Raw genomic sequence first — 23,323 nt, 5'->3', positions numbered from 1 at the left:
AGGTAAAATGTTTGGCAACCAGGAGATCAGCTAGACCAAGGCGGACTGAGCGAAGGTGTTCAGCGGGTCCCTCTAAACCTTTCCTGTCCATGTACCTGTCCAAGCCTCCTATAAATACTGTTTGTGGTTAGATGATATATTAGACTGGGATCCTCTCTCTGATATGTGATCCCTGTTGTGTTGGTTGCAGAAGGCTTTGGATTTGGATTAAATATTAGACTAGGGACCTCTCTGATATGAAGTCCCAGGGACCTGTTGTGTTGGGGGGTTTTTTTTGGGCAGGTACTTGCAACTCCTCGATGTGTTTTGTGTACGCAATGTATATCATATTCATTTCTTGAGCAGGCATCAGCCAGGAGATGTTGCTCGGTTGCTGAAAGGCCTTCAATGTTGGCTGAGATGACTGTCAGTGCTGGTCCTAAAAAGGACCCTTGCTTGCGGCATTGTAGCTTGCCAACATCTTGGGCCGGGTTGTACACTTTCATGTTACAGTTGGTTAGTTATGCCCCTGTCCCACTTAGGAAACCTGAACGGAAACGTCTGGAGACTTTGCGCCCCACCCAAGGTTTCCGTGCAGTTCCCGGAGGTTTTTGTCAGTCTCCCTAATGGTCGAAAGTGGTTTCCGCTTCTTCTATGTTTCGGCGATTATTTCAAAAAATTCAAAACCGGCCGCGACTGAAAATAGGTTGCCGTTTTAAAAATCGGTAATTTTTTAGTCGAAGCTGGTTGCGATGCTAGTTGAAGGTGGTTGCCGGAGGTTGCAGGTAGCGGAAACCTTGGGTGGGGCGCAAAGTCTCCAGAGGTTTCCGTTCAGGTTTCCTAAGTGGGACAGGGGCATTAGTGTATCGTGGTAGAAGGATTCGCAGGTGTAAAGCCTGACGGGGACCGCGACGTGAACGCTCCTTCTTTGGCCCCCGTTGTGTTGGTTGCCAGAGGCATTGACCATTCTTCCTTCATTCACAGGCTGGCAGGCGGGAGCCTGGGTGCTAGTGTTCGCCATGTCTCAGCGACAGCAGGAGTCCTTGCACCGATCATCGCCACTGAAGGGTGTAGCCGAGGACCTCAGCCAAGTGATGGAGAAGTTGGACACCAATGAGCTCTATCTGGAGGGAGATGAGACGGACATTGACACCACCGTCGGGACAAGGGCACCTGGTGAGCAACCTTCCACTTCCAGGCAGTCATCGCTCTTAAGTCATAGGAGCCCCATTAGACCCATTGAGTCTACTCTGCCATTCAATCATGGCTGATCTATCTTTCCCTCTCAACCCCATTCTCCTGTCCATAACCATCGACGCCCTTCTTTATCTTGAATCTGTCAATCTCCGCTTTAAAAATACCCAATGACCGCCATCTCTGACAAGAAATTCCACAGATTTACCACCCTGTAAATAAACAGATTCCTCCTAAAGGCACGTCCTTTTATTCTGACCCTTAGCTCCAATCAGTTACATAGATACATAGAAATAGGTGCAGGAGGAGGCCATTCGGCCCTTTGAGCCAGCACCGCCATTCATTGTGATCGTGGCTGATCATCCCCAATCAATAACCTGTGCCTGCCTTCGCCCCATATCCCATAATTCCACTAGCCCCTAGAGTTCTAACACTGGCCCTTTGTTATGGTCTATAATTGGTCCTACTTCCTGGTTCTCACTCCATGACCTTGTGAATTTCCCCAGTTCCGTTTTGAAGGCTCCTATTGAATCTTGTTTCAGTATCCTTTCAAGACGCAAAGAGCTGGAGTAACTCAGCGGGTCTGGAGAACATGGATCGGTTATGCTTTGGGTCGAGATCCTTCTGAAGGGTCGTGCAAGGAGATCTGAAGAAGAGTCCTGACTCGAAACGCCGCCAATCCATGTTCTCCAGATATTCTGCCCGACCAGCTGAGTTACTCCAGCATTTTGTGTTTTCTTTTGTAAACCACCACCTGCAGTTCCCTGTTTCTACTTTCCTGAGCAGAGGGTAGGCTACAGGTGACCTTGGCCGGAGAGGACTGGTCCGCGTTGTGTTAAAGCCATTGTTTCTTGTGCTTCAGATGGTGCCCAGATCCCATTCTCAGCTGTCTACACGACCAAAGGCTTCAAGGAGGCCGACGTCCAGGTCTACATCACCGGAGCCCCCATCAAAGCCCATGTGGTGGATGTCGAACGTTTCACATCCACGAGGAAGGTGAGAGAATGGAGCAAAGGGAGTTGGGGAAAAGAATCACAACACAAAGTGCTGGAGTAACTCAGCAAGTTAGGCAGCATCTCTGGAGAACATGGATAGGTGGTGTTTTGGGTCGAGACCCCTTCTTCAGACTGGTTAATAACAATGTTTAGGAAGGAACTGCAGATGCTGGTGCATACCAAAGAGAGACACAAAATGCTGGAGTAACTCAGCGGGTAAGACAGCATCTGTGGAGAACATGGATAGGTGGCGTTTTCGGGTTCAGACCCTTCTTCAGACTTGTCATTAGTGAGGCCGTACATGAAGTATTGTGTTGATTTGGGTTAGCCTGTTACAGGAAAGAGACCATATGCTGAAAGAGTGCAAAGAATTACAGCAATGTTGCCAGGATTGGATGGCCTGAGCTAAGACGAGAGGTTGGGCAGGCTGGGACTTTATTCCTTGGAACGCAGGAGGCTGAGGTGTGATCTTGTAGAGGGTCAGGACTGAGTGAGTGCCACACTGGGAGGGGCAGTACTGAGGAAATGCCGCACTGTGGGAGGGGCTGTACTGAGGGATCACCACACAATGGGAGGGGCTGTACTGAGGTAGTGTTCACTGTGGGAGGAGCTGTATTGAGGGAGCGCCATGCTCTCCCACCTCCTTCGATCACCCCCCATTCCTGGGCGACTTTGGAATGTAGCTGGACCTTCCAACTAATGCTCTCATTTCTGTGCAGGTGCCAAGTCCCAACATTTACACCATTGAACTGACACATGGAGAGTTCAACTGGAGGGTTAAGAGGAAATTCAAACACTTTCAGGAACTACACCGAGAACTTCTTCGCTATAAAGCTCTGCTCCGCCTTCCGATCCCGACTCGAAGGTAAAGTAAAACCCGGAGAGCCGGCACCTGTCCCCCATATCCCAACAGGAGGGGGTAAATGCAAAACCCGGAGCAGGATCCGAACAGAGGTCCCTGCCCCCGCTACCTCCCCTCCTCTATAATTCCCTTCTCCTTGCTAACTGAGTGAGTTGTAGAGAATGTGGCTGCTGTGGGAAATAGCAAGGATGGAGATTTTGGACGCACTAAACAGGGGAGCAGGGTCTGGTGACTGATGCAGAAACAAGGAACAACAGATGCTGGTTTACAAAAAAGGACACAAAGTGTCAGAGTAACTATGCGAGTCAGGCAGCACCTCTGGAGATCATGGATAGGTGATGTTTCGGGTCAGACTGAAGTAACGCCAGCACTTTGTGTCTTTTTTTGTAAACCAGCACCTGCAGTTCCTTGTTTCTACGTTTAAGCTTTTTTTTTTTTTAAGTTAGAGGCACTAAAAACTGCAGATGTCGGTTTGCATAAGTAGACACAAAGTGCTGGAATATCAGTGAATTAGTAAGCATCTCTGAAGAACGTGGATAGGTGACGTTGGGTCGGGACCCTTCTTCAGTGAAGTTACTCCAGCACTTTGTGTCTTATTTTGTAAACCAGCATCTGCAGTTCCTTGAGTCTCTAACTTCAAAAATCACTAAACGTAGAGACAAGGAACTGTAGATGACTGTTTACGATTAAAAAAAAGGCACAAAATGCTGGAGTAACTCAGTGGGTCAGGCAGCATCCCTGGAGAACATGGATAGATGGCGTTTTGGGTCAGAACCTTTCTTCAGGCTGATTATGGGGGGGGGGGGTTAAAGCTGGGAGAGAGGAGGGGCAGGACAATGCGTGGCAGGTAAAAGGTGGACAAAGGTGAGGGGGGGTTTTATAGGCAGGTGGTTTGGACAAAGGCCAGAGATAAAACCAGAAGGTGCGAGACAGATGCTTTGAAGAGATGCAAATTGTGAAGCCAGATGAAGGATTGTAGGAGGAGGGTGAGGGGAGAAATAGGTGGGAGTCTAGGAGGGGGGAGGGGGTGTGGGTTGTTAGAGGTATGGTGACAAACTGGGCAGAGACACAACAAACTGCAAACGCTGGAATCCTGAGCAAACCTGGATGTGAAGTGCTGGATGAACTCAGTGTGTCAGGCAGCGTCTGTGGAGGGAATGAACAGGTAACGTTTCGGGTCAGGACCCTTCTTCTGACTGATGGAGAATGAGGGAGAATTGATAGGTGGATACAGGTGAGGGGGGGGTGATGGGTAGATGGGTGGAGTACGTGACTAAGGCTGGGGGTGGAAAGCAGACAAAAAGGGTGTCAGATAGGGGGAGAAATGAAATGAGGAAGCAAAGAGGTGATGTAAAGCCGGAGGGAGGGGTATGGGTGGAAGGGGATGGGGGGAGGGAGGGAATCATCTGGGGGATGAGTGTACAGGGGAGGGTGATGGTGGGAGAGAGATGGTGCTGACTGGAGTGGGGCAGGGGAAAGAGAGAAGTATTACTTAAAATTGGAGAAGTCAATGTCTAGATTAGTTTATTGTCAACGTTGCCGAGGTACAGAAAAAAACTTTTTTGAGTGCTATCCAGTCAGTGAAAACTCTATATATGATTACAAGTGTTTAAGAAGGAACTGCAGATGCTGGAAAATCGAAGGTAGACAAAAGTGCTGGAGAAACTCAGCGGGTGAGGCAGCATCTATGGAGCGAAGGAAATAGGCAACGTTTCGGGCCGAAACCCTTCTTCAGACTGATGTCATCAAGCCATGCACAGTGTACAGATACAGGATAAAGGGAATAACGTTTAGTGCAAGATAAAGTCCAGTAAAGTCCGATTAAAAATAGTCTGTGGGTCTGTAATGAGGTAGATGGTTGCTCAGAGGCTGCTCTCTGGCTAGTGATAGGATGGTTCAGTTGCCTGCTAACATCTAGGAAGAAACTAAAGATATAGGTTCTTTGGAAGAAACTCCCTGAATCTGGAATTTGCATATTCACACTTCTGTACCTCTTGCCTGATGGTAGAGGGGAGAAGAGGGAGTGATCAATGTGAGACTAGTCCTTGATTATGCTGGCGGCCTTGCCAAGGCAGCGTGTAATTATTTAGAAACAAGGAACTACAGGTGCTGGTTTACAAAAATAAAACCCAAACTGCTGGAGTAACTCAGTGGGTCAGGCAGCATCTCTGGAAAACACAGAGAGGTGATGTTTCGGGGAGTTATGTTTCCCACAGAAGCTGTTCACACCCAGTAGAAGCGGAGTAACTAGTTTGTCTGCTTCTCCATGTATGAAGTTGAAGAGCAGGTTGTTCTGGAAATGAGGACACTTTCCTGATTCTAAATAACCATCCTTAACTACTAAGAAATCGCCTGGTTTGCAAGATCACGCTTCAACCTTTCCTTGTTGCCTCTACTGCTCCACGACAAAATCTCACCATGTGCCTCCTTTAAAGGAGTTCACCCCTCTCCGATTCAGTTCCTTGTTCTTCCAGCTTTTAGTATTTTGCTTTATCACATATCTCTACACTATGGATGGCTCAAGTGGAATCATCTATAGTTTTTCCGCTAACTGGATAGCATGCAAGAAAAAACCTTTTCACTGTACCTCGGTACACATGACAATAATAACCTAAATGGAAGCCTCCATCCAGCCCATATATATATATATATATATATATATATATATATATATATATATATCCAGCAAATATATATACCTCTCTGTCTCTCTGTCTCTGTGTCTCTATCTCTCTGTCTCCGTCTCTCTGTCTCCGTCTCTCTGTCTCCATCTCTCTGTCTCCATCTCTCTGTCTCCCTCTCTCTGTCTCCCTGTCTGTCTGCCTGTGTGTGTGACGGGACGTGCCCGTGAGTTATAGAGGGAGGCGTTACTGGGGATTGTCGGTATTGGAGAGAGTCAGTGATGGGGTGGAGGGAGTCGATGATGGGGAGAGTAACCATGGGCCCTGGGGAGAGTGGGTGTCAGGGAGTGTCGGAGGGGGTGGGGAGTGTCCATTGAATAATTTGATGCCATTTGAATAATGATCAAACACTTGTGCCACAGTCGATGCCATGATTACATGAACAAGGTGTTCAAAATTTAAAAAACCTGAAGAATCAGGTTTCTCTGGAGACTCACTGTGTTCTCCCTCCCGCCAGGTTCACGGTGCGGCGACAGACGGTGAAGCAGGGGGAGCCGCGGACCATGCCCTCTCTCCCCCGGAGCTCGGACCACATCGTGCGCGAGGAGCAGATCTCCAGCCGCCGGGTATGGGTGGCACCGGGCACCACTCACCGGGCACCACCCACCGGGCACCACCCACCGGGCACCACCCACCAGGGGGGAGGGGGGAGGGGGGAGGAGACCGGGGTGGGGGGAGGGGAGACCATGGGTGGGGGATAGACTGGGAGGGGCGGAATGAGATCGGGGGGGGGGGGGGGGGGGGGGGTAGTGGAGGAACGGGAGCCAGGGGCAAGTTGAGTCTGCTGTACGTGGGGAGGAGAGGAGACCAGGGGATCGGAGGCAGCGGGCAGGAGGAGGCTGGGAGATGGAGGGGTGGGATACCAGGGAGTGGGGTAGGCGGGAGGAGATGGTGGGGGAGACAGGAGGAGGGGAGCACAGGGGGGAGACCGGGAGAGGGGAGGAGACCAGGGGAGTGGGAGATCGTGTGCGGGGAGGCAGGTACCAGAAACTAGACTACTAGAAACCATTACAGACCAGGGTAGCGCAGCTGGTAGAGTCGCTGCCTTAAGGTGGCAAAGACCTGGGTTCGATCCTGACCTAGGGTGCTGTGTGTGTGTGTGTGTGTGTGTGTGTGTGTGTGTGTGTGTGTGTGTGTGTGTGTGTGTGTGTGTGTGTGTGTGTGTGTGTGTGTGTGTGTGTGTGTGTGTGTGGAGTTTGCACTTTCTCCCTGTGACCACGTGGGTTTCCTGCGGGTGCTCTGGCTGAGTGTCTCCGGCGATTTTCTCTCTTTGTCTGAATCACTGGTCCGCACTTCTCCTTTGTGAAGGTTTTCTCTTGCATTCACAGAAACAGCTGGAGGACTACCTGACCAAGCTCCTGAAGATGGCCATGTACCGCAACTACCACGCCATGGTAAGTTCTGCCAGAGTGCCTGAAGTCCTCTGCTCTCCGACGGGTAAAATGGTGAGAAGTCACTGTGCAGCTTCACAAGACTTGGGTTAGGCCACATCCACTTCCATCAGGCCTCCCCTCAACCTCCGCGCTCCAAGGAAAACAATCCAAGTTTGTGCAACCTCTGAAGAGAGTCGCAAAGTGCAGGAGTAACTCAGTGTTCAGGCAGCATTGCTAGAGAAAAAGGATGGGTGATTTTCGTACTCCTCTGCACCCTCTTCAAAGCCTCCACATTCTTCCTGTAATGGGGTGACCACACTTGCCTTTTAAGGGGGGCAATATGGCGCAGTGGTAGAGTGGCTGCCTCACGGCACTAGAGACCTGAGTTTGATCTTGACTACGGGGGGCTGTCTGTATGGAATTTGTATGTTCTCCCCGTGATCTTGTGGGCTTTCTCCGGGTGTTATGGTTTCCTCCAAAGACGTACAGGTTTGTAAAATTGTAAAGTGTTCCTAGTCTGTAGGATAGTGCTAGTGTGAAGGGGTGATCATTGGAGGGCCGAAGGGCCTGTTTCCGCTCTGCATCACTAAACTAAATTAAACCGCTCCATATGTGGCCTAACCAAAGTCTTATTAAGCTGCTACATGACTTCCTCACTACTAATGTAGTGCCAAAGAAGACCATGGTGGTGACCCATTTGTTTGTTCCCACAGATGGAATTTATTGGAGTCAGTCAGCTTTCCTTCATTCACCATCTTGGACACAAGGGCCTGTAAGTGACACTATTGGTATTGGTTTATTATTATCACATGTACCGAGATAGAGAGAAAAATGTACCATGTTATGGCTGCAGAGAAAGTGCAGATAAAAAAAGTTCAAGGGCTACATCGCAGTAGATTGGAAGATCGGAACTACACCTTTACCTATGGGACAACCGTTCAGTAGTCTGATAACGGAAGGGAAGAAGTTGTTCCTGAGTCTGATGGTGCGTGGTTTCAAGCTTCTGTATCTTCTGCCCGATGGGAGAGGAGAGAAGAAGGAATGACCTCGGTCCTTGATTACGTTGGCTGCTTTCTGGAGGCAGCAAGAAGTGTAGTTGGAGTTGATGGTGGGGAGTCTGGTCTGTGTGATGGACTGGGCTACATCCACAACTCTCTGGGATTTCTTGTGGTCTTGGGCAAAGCTGTTGCCAAACCAAGTTGTGATGCATCCCGATAGGATGGTTTCTGTGGTGCATCTGTAGAAGTTGGTAAGAGTCGTCGTAGAATTGTCTTCATTTTCTGAGGAAGACATTGGTGTGATTTCTGGGCCATAGTGTCAATGTGGTTAGAACAAGGCATATTGTTGGCGATATTTACACCTACAAATCTGAAGCATTTGACCGTCTCCACTTCAGGTTTACGTTTATTAATGTCACGTGTACCGAGGTACAGTGAAAAGCTTTGATTTGCCTGCTATCCAAGCAGATCAGATTTATACCATAGACAAATACAATCAAGTCAAACTCAAGTACAATAGGTAGAGCAAAGGTGAAGGTACAGATGAGGGCCTGATAACAAAGGAGAAGAAGCTGTTTCTGAGTCTGGTGGGGCACGCTTTCAAACTTCTGTACCTTCTGCCGGATGGGAGCGGGGAGAAGAAGGAATGATCAGGATGGGATAAGTCTTGATACAGACCAGGTGTGTAATCCACCACACTTCCTGAAGTCCATGACTAACTCCTTCATCTTGCTGAAATTGAGGAAGAGGTTATTCAGTTTAGTTTAGTTTATTGTCCCGCGTACCGAGGTACAGAAAAAAACTTGTTCGTTTCCTACTAACCAGTCAGCAGAAAGACCACATGATTACAATCGAGCCACTCACAGTGTACAGATACAGGATAAAGGGAATAATGTTTAGTGCAAGATAAAGTCCAGTAAAGTCCGATTAAAGATAGTCTGAGGGTCTCCAATGAGGTAGATGGGAGGTCAAGTTGGTGAGAAGATGGTTCAGTTGCCTGATCACAGCTGTGAAGAAACTGTCTCTGAATCTGGAGGTGTGTGTTTTCACACTTCTGTACCTCGTGCCTGATGGGAGAGGGGAGCAGAGGGGGTGACCAGGGTGAGACTTTTCATTGATTATGCTGGTGGCCTTCCTGAGGCAGCGTGAAGTGTAGATGGAGTCAATGGAAGGGGGGTTGGTTTGCGTGATGGCCTGGGTTGCATCCACCATTTTCTTTCATTTCTTGTGGAGAGACTTGTTCCCAAACCATGCTGTGATGCATTCCCAATAAAATGCTTTCCACGATGCATCTGTGGGCGTTGGTTGGAGTAGTTGGGGACATGTCGAATTTCCTGAGCCTTCTAAGCATCTTGTGCTTTGCCTTGGTTCCACTTGTGCGTTGGTTTGACGGAGATTGATCAGAATCCCTCTCCTTTGCAGGGAAGGTTTTATAATGAAACGTTCGGGAGGTCATCGAATTCCCGGGCTCAACTGCTGTGGCAGGAACAAGGTCTGTTATCGCTGGTCTAAGAGGTAAGTGAACCCGAGGTCCGTTGACTTTCATGGGATCAGACTTGATAATCACGCCAGCAAGGTCACCATGTTATAGTCCTGGAATCATAGGGTCATACAGCACGGGAACGGGCCCTTCTTGCCTGTAGCCTAAATCTCTTGCCTGATGGGAGCAGAGGGAGTGACTGGGGTAGGACTGGTCCTTGATTATATTGTTGGCCTTGCCAAGGCAGCGTGAAGTGCAGATGGAGTCAATGGAAGGGAGGAGGGTGGTTTGTGTGAAGGTTGCAGCCATGGAGATGAAGGGCGTGGGTAGGTGGGCCAGGGCGGGTGAGGACAGGGGTCTCACCGTTACTCGTGGACGTGTGCTTTGCCCCTAGGTGGTTGACGGTGAAAGAGTCCTTCGTCACGTACGTGAAGCCGGATTCTGGAGCGGTGGCCTTCGTCCTGCTGGTGGATAAAGAGTTCAGCATCAAGTTGGGCATCAAGGACACGGAGACCAAGTACGGCATCCGGATCGAGAACCTGTCCAGGTGGGTCCACCCACCAGTGGAGATCTGACGCCCTTCCGATCCCCACCTCAATCCCATTCTATTCCAGGGACTTGAACACACAGTGGCGCAGCAGGTAGAGCCGCTGCCTCGCAGTGCCCAAGACTCCGGTTCGATCCCGACCTCGGGAACACAAGGCTAAGGATGAAGTGCTGTAAATGGATTGGTATTGATGAATACTTGATGGCCAGCATGGGCATGGTGGGCCGAAGGGCTTGCTTGTGTGTTGTGGAAATTGATAAGAGGTGCAGGAAGGAGCCGCAGATGCTGGTTGACACCGAAGTTAGACAGCAACATTCTGGAATAACTCGGCGGGTCAGGCAGCATCGCTGGAGAAAAGGAATAGGTGACGTTTCAGGTTGAGACTCTGTTTCAGGCTGAGGGTCAGGGGAGAGGGAAACTAGAGGAATGATCAGGGAAAGTTGGAGACAACAGTTGTTCAGATTTATCATTGGCACGTGTGCCGAGGTACAGTGAAAAGTTTCGTGTAGCATCCTATAACCGATCAAATAATAATAAGGATGGCACAGTGGCGCAGCTGGTAAAGCCTTCGCCGCACAACGCCAGAGAACCAGGTTCGATCCTGACCTCGGTTGCTGTCTGCGTGGAGTTTGCATGTTCTCCCTGTGACCACGTGGGTTTCCTCCGGGTGCGCCGGTTTCCTCCCACATCCCAAAGATGTGCGGGTTCGTAGGTTAATTGGCCCTCTGTAAGATGCCCCTAGTGTGTAGGGAGTGGATGAGAAAGTGGGATAAATTAGAACTTGTGTGAGTGGGAGATCGCTGGTCGGTGTGGGCTTGATGATTCCATGCTGTATGTGTCAACCAATCAATCAATCAATCAATCAATCAATTTACATCGCAGAAGGGTCTCGACATGAAATGTCTGAAGAAAGGTCCCAATCTGAAACATCACCTGTCCATGTTCTCCAGAGATGCTGCCTGACCCACTGAGTTATTCCAGCACTTTGTATCTTTTACAGCGCAAAAGCAGGTCATTCGGCCCAAGCAGTGCTATCATTCAGGCTCCATGTGGACCTCCTTCATCTTTCTTCCTCTAGCTGAATCAGCTTGGCCCGCTCTTCCCTCCTCCCTCCTCTGCTGTCCTGCCTCTACTGAAGATCACCATCGCGATTCACACCCAGCCTCCCGGTGGCTGAGAGATCCACACTCTCACCGCACTCTGTGTGAAGGAGAATCCCCTGAATTCCCCGCTGATGCTGACGGACTCTAGTTCTGTTCTTTCCCCCACCGGTGGAAACACCGTCTCCACATCATCTCCATGGAAACCTTTTAGCACTTCTATCAGATCCTCCTTCAACGAAGAGAGTCCCAGTCTGTCTATTCTCTTCCTAAACGTCGACCCCTGTGCTCCCGGTCTCATCCTTGTAAACTTTCTCTGCTCCCTTTCTCACACCTCGGCATCATGTTTATGGTGACTAAGAGCAGTACAACAGTGTGGTCTAACCAAACTTCAACGCAGGTCAAGTCTTACTTCCCTAACGTGTTGTTATTGCTGTAGAAATTAACCCTAGTGCTTTGCTTGCTTCCCCGGTGGCCTTGCTAACCGGTGGTGTCCAACCCAGGCTGACATTGTCAGAGTCATACAGTGTGAAAACAGGTCCTTCAGCCCAATATATCCATGCCGCACAACATGTCCTCTCCACACTAGTCCCGCCCAAAGATCTTATAGCAGAGCAAGATAGACCACTCCTCCGAAATCCAATGGACTGACGTGTAGTACGTGACGGAACGTCACGGCCGCCATTTCTTTAAGCGTAAGGGAGGGAGAGAGAGAGATCGAGAGAAGAGAGGGAGAGAGAGATTCGAGAGAAGAGGGGGAGAGAGAGATCGAGAGAAGAGAGGGGAGAGAGGGATCGAGAGAAGGGAGAGGGATCGAGAGGGGAGAGGGGGGGAGAGGGAGAAGGGGAGAAGGGGGAAGAGGGAGAAGGGGGGAGAGGGAGAAGGGGGAGAGGGAGAATGGAACGATAGCACATTATAACGTTCAGCCGTCCCATTCCGACCAAAGATTATAGAGCAGAGCTCCTCTAGTATCGTTGATTGCAACCGCCGCCGCCGCCGAACGCCACGGCCCACCATTGCACCCAAAGATGATAGAGCAGAGTTGTATAATCTTTGATTGCACCCTTCTTCACGGCGGGCTTGTGATCTTTGCTTGTGATGTCTCGACAATTCGAGGGCTCTAACGGGTAACAGCCGCCGCGTTCTCGGACTTGAATCTGAGCTCGAAAAATCTCGTGGTCACTGGGCCTAATGTGTCCCGCGGGCCATATTTTGGAGACCAATCCCTTACAAGAACAAAACCAAAAACGTACAGAAGTGTTAAAATTGTCTTTATTATAGTGGTAAGTAAAGATCTATTAAAAATAAGTCTACTAACTTTCTAATGTACCGACAAACCTAGTTTCACAATGGCCGTTGATGGGAGAACAGAAAATAACATTTTCACGACAGAATATCGACAAAAAATAATAATAATATTTTCTTTCCTTTCTTTTTTATCGGGGAACCTAAAGAATGACAGGTCTGGTCGTTTAGATTTACGATTAGAACAATTGATAGCGGAGCAGTGAGATGAAGATTTAGATGAGGACGCCATGATAGTGTGGGGCAAAGATTATGGTGTGGGGGAAGCCCAATAAAATGCTCAATAAAATGGCGTCGACAATCACACACGTCATACTACGCGTTTTTCGAGGAGTGGTCTATCTTGCTCCTCTATAATCTTTGGTCCCACCTGCCTGTGTTTGGCCTATATCTATATTACTAAAAGTCTGATCTTGCCCACTTCCTGGTGTTCTGTATATTGATTTTAGAAAAAAAACGCTGCCACTTTCGACTGTGATTTTTGGCCATCTTACTCAGAGCCCCCCTCCGCTGCGCAGGACAAGAGGATTTTTCCCATCGATGAAAAATAAAAGAGTTATTAGTGTTTAAAAAATGTTGAGATTCTCTCTCCTGAAGGCCACGCCCCTTCCGGAGAGGCTATAAAACCTGGAAGTGTTAAGTGCCTCAGTCAGTCTCTGCAAGATGGGGGAGCGAGAGGGTCACGTCTCTCAGTCTGAGCTGTGAATAACACTGAACACATGTCTACTAAACTGTGAGTGGTTTTACTGACCTGTCAGTGCCCTTAATGTGGTTTGAAAATATAGTTTGGAAATGCTAAAGCTGTGTTGCCTTTGGTTTTGAAATGCTAAAGCTGTGTTGCCTTTGGTTTGGAAATGCTAAAGCTGTGTTGCCTAATTAAAGTTGCCTTGCCCAATTAAAGTTGCCTTGCCCAATTAAAGTTGCCTTGCCCAATTAAAGTTGCCTTGCCCAATTAAAGTTGCCTTTCCCAATTAAAGTTGCCTTGCCCGATTAAAGTTGCCTTGCCCGATTAAAGTTGCCTTGCCCGATTAAAGTTGCCTTGCCCGATTAAAGTTGCCCTGCCCGATTAAAGTTGCCCTGCCCGATTAAAGTTGCCCTGCCCGATTAAAGTTGCCCTGCCCGATTAAAGTTGCCCTGCCCGATTAAAGTTGTCCTGCCCAATTAAAGTTGCCCTGCCTAATTAAAGTTGCCTTGCCTTCTATATAATTAACAGTCTAATCTTGACCACTTCCTGTTTGCGCTTTATATTGATTTTAGAAAAAAATCTACCATGTATGGCTGTGATTTTTGGCCATCTTACTCAGAGGCCCCTCCGCTCATCAGGTGCCGAGGATTTTTCCCATTGATGAAAAATAAAAGTTACTAGTGTTTAAAAAAATGTTGAGATTCTCTCTCCTGTCAATCATGCTATGAAGGCCACACCCCTTCTGGTGGGAGGGGGGAGGGACTATTAAACCCAGAAGTGTGGGCATGGCTCAGTCTCTGCAAGATGGAGGAGGGAGAGGTCACGACTCGCTGTCTTTAGTGGCCTTGCGCCCTGCTTGAAATGGTATGAAAATGCACTTGAATTTGGTGACCTTGCACCCTGCTTGAAGTGGTAAGAAACTGCACTTGAATTTGGTGGCGTTGCCTAATTAAAGTTTCTTGAAATGGAATTTCAAGAAATAGCCGTGAGTCAACTGCCAGCCCACCAGCTGTGAGTGAGTGAGCTGCCAGCACAACAGGCTTTAGTGACTGAGCCGCCAAGAATCCATTCGGCCCACAATGTCCATACTAGCCCTCTGGAAACCAGTCCCTTCAGCCCACAACACCCATTCTAGCGCTCCAGAAACCCCCCCCACTGGGCACCAATATTGGAATTGGTGGAGAGGTGGAATATTGTATTGGGGGACCAGCCCTCCCATGTGATGCTGAGACCCAACGGGTCCCACTTAGTCTAGAATCCCTCTAAAAGTATCCTTTCCACGTAGCTGTCTAAGTGTGTCTTAATCTTTCTTAAGCTACCTGCCTCAACTACCTGCTCTGGCAGCTCATTCCATACATCCACTACCCTTTCTATATTTAAAAAAATGCCCCTCAAGTTCCTATTAAATCTTTCTCCCCTCACCTTAAACCTATGTCCTCTTGTTCTCGATTCACCTAGACTGGGTAAATGTGCATATATCTCTCTATTCCCCTCATGATTTGACACACCTCTATAAGATCACCCCTTGTTCTCCTACGCTCCAAGGAATAGTCTCAGCCGACCCATCCTATCCTCATAGCTCAGGCCCTCGCCCTGGCAACATCCCGGTAAATCTTTTCTCCAACCTTTCCAGCTTAACAACATTGATAATAGGACCTAGGCAACCCACCAACCTCAGGAGGCAATGTTTGCATCCAGGCATGTTCCAGAATGTCAAATATGCCAGACCTCTGGATGAAGAAGGGCACAAAGGTTCTCTCCACCTCTATTAACGTGAAGGATTTGGACAACAGCAGATTTAACTGCAGTATCTGGGCCTGTCCCACTTTCACGACTTAATTCACGACCTTTTTAACTCGTGGACATTTTTCATCATGTTAAAAAACCCCGACCTACTTGATGCCACGAGTACCTACGACTAGCATCACGACTTACCCACTACCCACCTACGACATCCTACAACCATGCTGCGAGTATGAGTCAAGGGCAAACTCGGCAAACCCGTGAAAGTGGGACAAGCTCTAATGAAGTGAATCGCCATTGTAATTGAAACTGGAAGTCTTCAGATCAACGAGCTGTTTAGTTTTAGATAATGAATTGCCAGGAAATCATTGGTAAACAGATGGGAGCAGTCAAACAAAGGTGATAGTGGTCACTGATGAGTGATTAATTGGCTTATTGCAGAGTTCCAAAGTGCAATGCTTCTTCTTATCGAGTCAACATTACAAGATTAGAAATTGTTCAGCCAGAGCTGAACACACGTCTCGGCATCTGCATACAATGGCATCTTGCGCTTCTTGTGTGTGGTGGTGGAACGTTTGGTGGAAACAGGGCCACGACATGAATGCTCTTTCCTTGGACCCCAGCGCAATGCTGAGGGTAGCAGTGTATGGAGGGGCGGTACTGATGGAGTGTCGCACTGTGGGAGGGGCAGTACTGAGGGAGTGTCGCACTGTGGGAGGGGCAGTACTGAGGGAGTGTCGCACTGTGGGAGGGGCAGTACTGAGGGAGTGTCGCACTGTGGGAGGGGCAGTACTGAGGGAGTGTGGGAGGGGCAGTACTGAGGGAGTGTGGGAGGGGCAGTACTGAGGGAGTGTGGGAGGGGCAGTACTGAGGGAGTGTCGCAGTGTGGGAGGGGCAGTACTGATGGAGTGTGGCAGTGTGGGAGGGGCAGTACTGATGGAGTGTGGCAGTGTGGGAGGGGCAGTACTGATGGAGTGTGGCAGTGTGGGAGGGGCAGTACTGATGGAGTGTGGCAGTGTGGGAGGGGCAGTACTGAGGGAGTGTGGGAGGGGCAGTACTGAGGGAGTGTGGGAGGGGCAGTACTGAGGGAGTGTGGGAGGGGCAGTACTGAGGGAGTGTGGAAGGGGCAGTACTGAGGGAGTGTGGGAGGGGCAGTACTGAGGGAGTGTGGGAGGGGCAGTACTGAGGGAGTGTGGGAGGGGCAGTACTGAGGGAGTGTGGGAGGGGCAGTACTGAGGGAGTGTCGCACTGTGGGAGGGGCAGTACTGAGGGAGTGTCGCACTGTGGGAGGGGCAGTACTGAGGGAGTGTGGGAGGGGCAGTACTGAGGGAGTGTGGGAGGGGCAGTACTGAGAGAGTGTCGCAGTGTGGGAGGGGCAGTACTGAGGGAGTGTGGGAGGGGCAGTACTGAGAGAGTGTCGCACTGTGGGAGGGGCAGTACTGAGGGAGTGTGGGAGGGGCAGTACTGAGAGAGTGTCGCAGTGTGGGAGGGGCAGTACTGAGGGAGTGTGGGAGGGGCAGTACTGAGGGAGTGTGGGAGGGGCAGTACTGAGGGAGTGTGGGAGGGGCAGTACTGAGGGAGTGTGGGAGGGGCAGTACTGAGGGAGTGTGGGAGGGGCAGTACTGAGGGAGTGTGGGAGGGGCAGTACTGAGGGAGTGTCGCAGTGTGGGAGGGGCAGTACTGAGGGAGTGTCGCAGTGTGGGAGGGGCAGTACTGAGGGAGTGTCGCACTGTGGGAGGGGCAGTACTGAGGGAGTGTCGCAGTGTGGGAGGGGCAGTACTGAGGGAGCGCTGGCTTGCACTTATAGTTTTGCCAACTTGTTCCAGGACTCTGATCATCAAATGCAACAGTTACCGACACGCTCGATGGTGGGGGCAGGAGATCGAGAAGTTCATTTGGGAACACGCCGCGGTCTACCTGAAAGACCAACGCTTCACATCCTTCGCTACTGTGGACGAAGGCATTCTGTCCAAATGGTAAACGATCCACAAGTCACGGGAGCTGAATTAGGAAAGTTGGCCCATCAAGTCAAATGGCTGATCTATTATTCCCTCTCAACCCCATTCTCCTGCCTTCTCCAAAAACGTGGAACCTGTCATGAATTTGCGTGTCGTCCATGTTTAGCGCTGGAGTGCGGTGACTCTTTGCGCGCTGGTCCCAGATGAGAACCTGCTATTATCCATTACGATTGTTCCATTCGTTTAAATCTTTCCATCATAGAACGTGAAGTAAAACAGCACAGAAACAGGCCCTTCGGTCCACAGTGCCTGCGCTGAACATGATGCCTAGCTGAAGAATAAACACTAAGTGCTGGAGTAACTCAGCGGGTCAGGCAGCAACTCTGGAGAAAAGGAATGGTGACGTTTCAGTTCGGGACCCTTCTTCAGACTTCCCAACCTGAAACGTCACCCATCCACTTTCTCCAGAGATGCTGCCTGTCCCGCTGAGTTACTCCAGCACTTTGGGTCTTTCTTTGGTATAAACCAGTATCTGCAGTTCTATGTTTCTACGTGATGCCTAGCTAAACTGATCTTCTCTGCCTGCATATGATCTATATCCCTCCATTCCCTGCATATCCATGTACCTATCCAAAAGTCTCTTCAACACCACTATCTGCTTCCACTACTATCCCTGGCAGCGCGATCCAGGCACTCACCACCCACACATCTCCATTAACCTGTTCATGCTGGTTGCATCTTCCTGCCGTCCCCTGTCCTCCAGTGAGTGCCGTTAGTTTAATCCTGCCTTGCTCTCCCTGCAGGTATGTCAATGCCAAAGGATATTTTGAGGATGTGGCAGATGCGCTGGAAAATGCCCAGGAGGAAATATTCATCACAGACTGGTGGTAAGTCTGGGTGACGGGTCAGTCAGAGACAGACCAGAGCAGGGGTCGGCCGATTACTTGAGGCAGGATGTGCTGGCTCTGGAGATGGTCCAGAGGAGGTTTACTAGAATGATCCCAGGAATGAGAAGGTTAACCTATGTATGATGAGCGTTTGTCAGCACTGGGCCTGTACTCGCTGGAGTTGAGAAGAATGAGGGGGGACCTCATTGAAACAAACAGAATAGTAAAGGTTTGGATGGAGTGCATGTGGAGAGGATGTTTCCGCTAATGGGAGAGTCTAGGATAGAGGTCATAGACTCAGAATTAAAGGACGTTCTTTTAGGAAGGAGATGAGGAGAAATTTATTTCGTCAGAGGGAGGTGAATCTGTGGAATTCTTTGCCATAGAAGGCTGAGGAGACCAAGTTAGTAGATATTTTTAAGGCAGAGATAGATAGATTCTTGATTAGTACTGGTGTCAGAGGTTATGGGGAAAAGGCAAGAGAATGGGGTTAGGTGGTAGGCCTAATTCTACTCCTATCACTTATGACCTTATGATTATCTATTGAGCCTGCCCCTCCATTTAGACTTTAGACCTGTGATCTTGTGGGTTTTCTCTAGGAGCTCCGGTTTCTATCCACACTCCAAAGACGTACAGGTTCGTAAGTTATTTGGCTTCGGTAAAATTGTAAATTGTCCCTATTGTGTAGGATAGTGTTAGTGTATGGGGTGATTGCTGGTCGGTGCTGTATCTGTCTAAGTCTCTAAAAATCATGTCCAGCACAGATATTGTGTGACAAAGGGCCTGGTCCTGTTCTGTACTGTTGTACCTTCTCTGAATGAGAAAGCGTTGTGATGTTGGCAGCAGCTGAAGGGATTTAATGTCTGGCAGTGACTCTGTCTTCTCTGCTTTGGTGGGGCACAGGTTGAGCCCAGAGATCTTCCTCAAAAGGCCGGTGATGGAAGGGAATCACTGGCGGCTGGACTACATTCTCAAACGCAAAGCGGTGAGTTCCTGATTCCTCTCTCATCCACAGCATGTGGCTGGCCCCTGGTAAGGCCAGCAGTTATTTTCTACGTCCTCCGTGTATCCCAGGAGACTGAGGGAAATTCAGCCACGTCTCCCGTGACTCTCGCTAACGACCGACCCAAGATGGCGCCCAAGCCAAGCGACTCAGACCAGGAAACGGATCTGCAATCATTCATTACCATCTCTCCACTCTTAAACCTCTGCTCCAGTAGCAGGTTGTCTTACACTAGCTATGCTCTTATGTTCATTAGTTCTCGGAGCATAAATAACCCATTCGGCTCATCTAGTCCACTCCGCCATTCAATCATAGCTGATCTATCTTTCCCCCCTCAACCCCATTCTTTTGCCTTCTCCCCGTAACCCCTGACACGTGCACTAATTTACTCTTTATCTCCTGTCAGATCTGTCACCCCCATTGGAGACCTTCGAACTATCTTTAATTGTATCTGTACACTGTGGACGGCCGGATTGCAATCATGTGTAGTCTTTCCTCCGATTGGTTAGGCACACAACAGTAAAGCTTTTCACTGTGAAATAGTAGAGAGTGGTGGATGTAGCCCAGTCCATCACACAGACCACCATTGATTCATATCTACACTTCACGCTGCCTCGGGGGGGAAAAAGTCATCCTAATCAAAGACTTGTCCCACCCTGGTCATTCCTTCTTTCCCCTTCTGCTTGGCAGAAGATACAGAATCAGGAAGCCGAGGACATAGGCTTATGGTGGGGGGGATAAAGATTTAATAGGAACCTGAGGACAACTTTTTCACATAGAGGGTATCTGGAACAAGCTGCCGGAGGAGGTAGTTGAGGCAGGTTCTATAACACCATTTAAAAGACATTTGGACAGGTTCATGGATCGGAAAGGTTTAGAGGGATAAGGGCCAAGCATAGGCAGGTGGGACTGGCTTAGATGGGGCATCTTGGTCGGCATGGATGGGTTGGGCCAAAGTGCCTGTTTCTGTGCTGTATAACATAAAACTGACTTGTTTTCTCTCTCTCTAAGTTCTGGAAAAGAGACTATGACTTGAAACGTTAACGCATGCTGAATGCCTCCTGCAGTTTCAGTTTTTATTTCATAAATTCATAAGTCTTAGAAGTAGAATTATGCATTCGGCCCATCCAGACTACTCTTCTATCCGATCACAGCTGATCGATCTTTTCCTCTCAACCACATTCTCCTGCCTTCTCCCCGTAATCTATGATGCCCTTACCAATTAAGAATCTGTCAATCTCCGCTTTAAAAATACCCAATGACTTGGCCTCCACCGCCCTCTGTGGCAATTAATTCCACAGATTCACCACCCACTGGTCGAAGAAGTTTCAGCTTCCTAGCGTTTGCAGACATTTGTTTTTGATGTTCACTGATTCTGTTCCCTTCCTCCCTGAACCCGGTAGCTCCAAGGCGTGAAGATCTTTGTGATGCTCTACAAGGAGTTGGAACTTGCCCTGGGCATCAACAGCGGCTACAGCAAGAGGACCCTGATTAAACTGCACCCCAATATCAAGGTGAGTGGCCACACAAGGAACTGCAGGTGCTGGTCTACAAAATAGACACGAAATGCTGGAGTAACAGGAGGGAACTCACTGACCAATAACTGGGGTGGAAGCTGGTACAACCAACCAGGTTTAGAGTGAAGCTCAAAGTGCTGGAGAAACTCAGCAGGTCAGGCAGCATCTGCAGAGAACAAAGAGGGCGGCACAGTGGCGCAGGGGTAGAGAGACTGCCTTGAAGCACCAGGGAATTCTCTGCCACAGAAGGTAGTTGAGGCCAGTTCATTGGCTATATTTAAGAGGGAGTTAGATGTGGCCCTTGTGGCTAAATGGATCATGGGGTATGGAGAGAAGGCAGGTACAGGATGCTGAGTTGGATGATCAGCCATGATCATATTGAATGGTGGTGCAGGCTCGAAGGGCTGAATGGCCTACTCCTGCACCTATTTTCTATGTTTCTATGGACCCGGGTTTGATCCTGACTATGGGTGCTTGTCTGTACAGAGTTTGTACGTTCTCCCTGTGACCTGCGTGGGTTTTCTCCGATACCTTCGGTTTCCTCCCACACTCCAAAGACGTACAGGTTTGCAGGATAATTGGCTTGGTATAAATGTGAATTGTCCCTAGTTTGTGTAGGGTAGTGTTAATGTGGGGGTGATCGCTGGTCGGTGCGGACTCGGTGGGCCGAAGGGCCTGTTTCCGCACTGTGTCTCAACTGAACTAAATTATGGATTGGTGACTTTTCGGGAAAAGAAGGATCTCGACCCAAAACGACCAGGTCACCTGTTCACGTTCTCTAGAAAAGGTGCCTGACCCGCTGAGTTACCCCAGCACTTGGTTTTCTTGATAAGAACTCCCTTCTGCTCTTGGGACCTCACACTGAACAACCTCAAACTATGCTGCAATCCCTCTGTCTGACAGAGCCATCTGTCTATGGGTGTGACCTGAAGCCCACACTGTCTGTTTCGGGAACAGGAAGGACCCCACTGACCTATTTGTGTACGAAAGAACTGCAGATGCTGGTTTAAATCGAAGATGGACAAAAAATGCTGGAGTAACTCAGCGGGACAGACAGCATCCCTGGAGAAAAGGAATGGGCGACGTTTCGGGTCGAGACCCTTCTTCAGACTGACCTATAACTGGGGTGGAAGATGGCAGAGCGAACGAGGTCTAGAACAAAACACAACGTGCTGAAGACACTCAGTGGGTCAGGCAGCAACCCTGGAGATCATAGATGGAAGACCTTTTGGGTTGGGACCTTTCTACAGAAAGGAATCTCAGACAGCCAGTTACAGATTAGAATAGATTGAAAAAGCTACTTTTCTTAACAACTAAACCAGGTTCGCTTCTTAATAAACAGACACCACACAAACTGTTTGGTAGACCAGTTCACAACTTTACTTATTATCGGCCGATGGAAGGGAGGGAGAACTCCAGTCAAGTGACCAATACAGACATTTGACCGGCCTCCGTCCACTTCTCTGAACAACAGAATTACATTGCATTATATAGTGTTTCTTTGTCACCTTAGCACATTCCAGACATTAGTCATGGTCAGAGGTACAGGAAAAGGCATCACATCAAAGGCCTTTTGTCACATGGTACAAGATAACATTGGCCATTTGGTTTACGGCATCTTACTTCAAAGATGTGACTAGCTGTTTCTTTCTCTGTCACTTCCTCACTTGGGAGACAATGTTATAGGATTTATTATCTCACACACCCGCAACCTGAGGCAAGCCTAATTTGAGACTAAATATAAGCTGTAAGCTAGCCCAGAAGCCAATTTAATATCTTCTTATATTTTAACTAAAATTCAGCTTCATCATTCCATCCTTTTATCAAATTTTTGATAACAACTACAGTCCTTGCTGAGTACATACGAAAGACCATAAGCATCTCATCAGACAAATTAATAGTACACTAGTAACACAATCAATTCATAGTGGACAATCGTTCCACAAGTCCCTCCAAACATTTTAAATGGCCACCAACCTCCCCCGGACGTGACACTAAGATACTACCATAGGACAGGAAAAGGATCATTAAAATTGCTCTGCCTTTATTCGGCTTCGCTTGGAACTCCCCTTGTGCTGGTGTAACTGGTTCATGCTTCTTTTGTGTGGCACTGCATTTGCAACATAACAATGAACTGTCACAAATATACTGTTTCCTAAAAATACACCAGTGCCTTGGTTGTGGCAAAAACAGGTAGATTTAACTGGCCTTTGCAGACCTCTTACTGTCTGTAGTCAGGTTATCTTTGCTGCGCTTGTCATGTTTGACTTCAATCTTGTTTAAAAGGAGGTGTGTACCATCCTTTAAATGTGGGTTAGTCCGCAAGTTTGCCATTCTGAAGAAAGTTCAGTCCATGTGGGCTGGGCCACCCCAGAATAAAGGGAGCATCAATAGCCCATCGTCCTTGTTTCCACAAACTGTTCACGGTCAATCAAATGTATCCAGCGACGATGATCTTCAATCTTTACAGCAGTTCATGTTGTTACCAACACTTGGTTGTTCTTTTCAATACAGTCTCAATTTCTTCTTGTCCCAGCACCATCATCGTATAGCTTTTATGGCCTTGGTCACTGGTTTCCAGCAAAAACTCCTCCAACCTGGGAATGTAGATCTGGCAAGACATGGGTTAATTGCCGTCCATACATAATTAGTTAATTGCCCAGGGCCTGTAAGTGGCTTCCCCCCAATCTCCAGGGGGTGGACACAGCAGCTTTTCCTGTATCAATAAAAAGTTGTAAATCTTGTTCACCAGCTGAGTTTCTCCAGCACTTTTGTCCACCTTTGATCCGCCAGCATCTCCAGTTCCTTCCTAACACTTTCCTTTGAATTTATTCTTTAATTCGATTATATCCGAAGAGGCTCTCTCCACCTGAATATTCAATTCTCCAAATATGTTCTCTTCCCCAATCTACTTTATCTTCTCACCTTTCATCCCTCATTGTGAGTTCCCTCAAACCCCCTTTTGTAAGTCATAATACAATTTTTCATCTACCTTCATTTCCCTCACACAGCCAAT

The 23,323-nt window shown here is 48.7% G+C and overlaps 1 protein-coding gene across 6 annotated transcripts in view; it reads left to right on the top strand.

The window, feature by feature from the left end:
• The window catches only part of pld1 (phospholipase D1), a 56,219-nt gene extending 35,855 nt beyond the window's left edge, over window positions 1–20,364 (top strand). For 5 of the 6 annotated variants that reach the window (XM_033031740.1, XM_033031741.1, XM_033031742.1 and 2 more), the window contains 12 exons: window positions 964–1,155; window positions 2,036–2,169; window positions 2,888–3,033; window positions 6,169–6,277; window positions 7,040–7,105; window positions 7,798–7,856; window positions 9,505–9,597; window positions 9,957–10,109; window positions 16,769–16,918; window positions 17,704–17,787; window positions 18,691–18,772; window positions 20,194–20,364. In XM_033031740.1, the coding sequence (XP_032887631.1) occupies window positions 999–1,155; window positions 2,036–2,169; window positions 2,888–3,033; window positions 6,169–6,277; window positions 7,040–7,105; window positions 7,798–7,856; window positions 9,505–9,597; window positions 9,957–10,109; window positions 16,769–16,918; window positions 17,704–17,787; window positions 18,691–18,772; window positions 20,194–20,349 (1,389 nt within the window). In that variant the 5' untranslated portion in view covers window positions 964–998 and the 3' untranslated portion in view covers window positions 20,350–20,364. Of the gene's footprint in view, window positions 1–960; window positions 1,156–2,035; window positions 2,170–2,887; window positions 3,034–6,168; window positions 6,278–7,039; window positions 7,106–7,797; window positions 7,857–9,504; window positions 9,598–9,956; window positions 10,110–16,768; window positions 16,919–17,703; window positions 17,788–18,690; window positions 18,773–20,193 lie in introns of all 6 variants that reach the window. The other variant, XM_033031738.1, reaches the window with a different exon arrangement.
• Window positions 20,365–23,323: the final 2,959 nt, after the last annotated feature.

This window comes from Amblyraja radiata, chromosome 13 (assembly GCF_010909765.2).
Source record: "Amblyraja radiata isolate CabotCenter1 chromosome 13, sAmbRad1.1.pri, whole genome shotgun sequence".
Lineage (NCBI taxonomy): Eukaryota > Metazoa > Chordata > Chondrichthyes > Rajiformes > Rajidae > Amblyraja > Amblyraja radiata.
The sequence above is the reverse complement of the archived record's forward strand: the minus strand, read 5'-3'. Positions and strand labels throughout refer to the sequence as shown.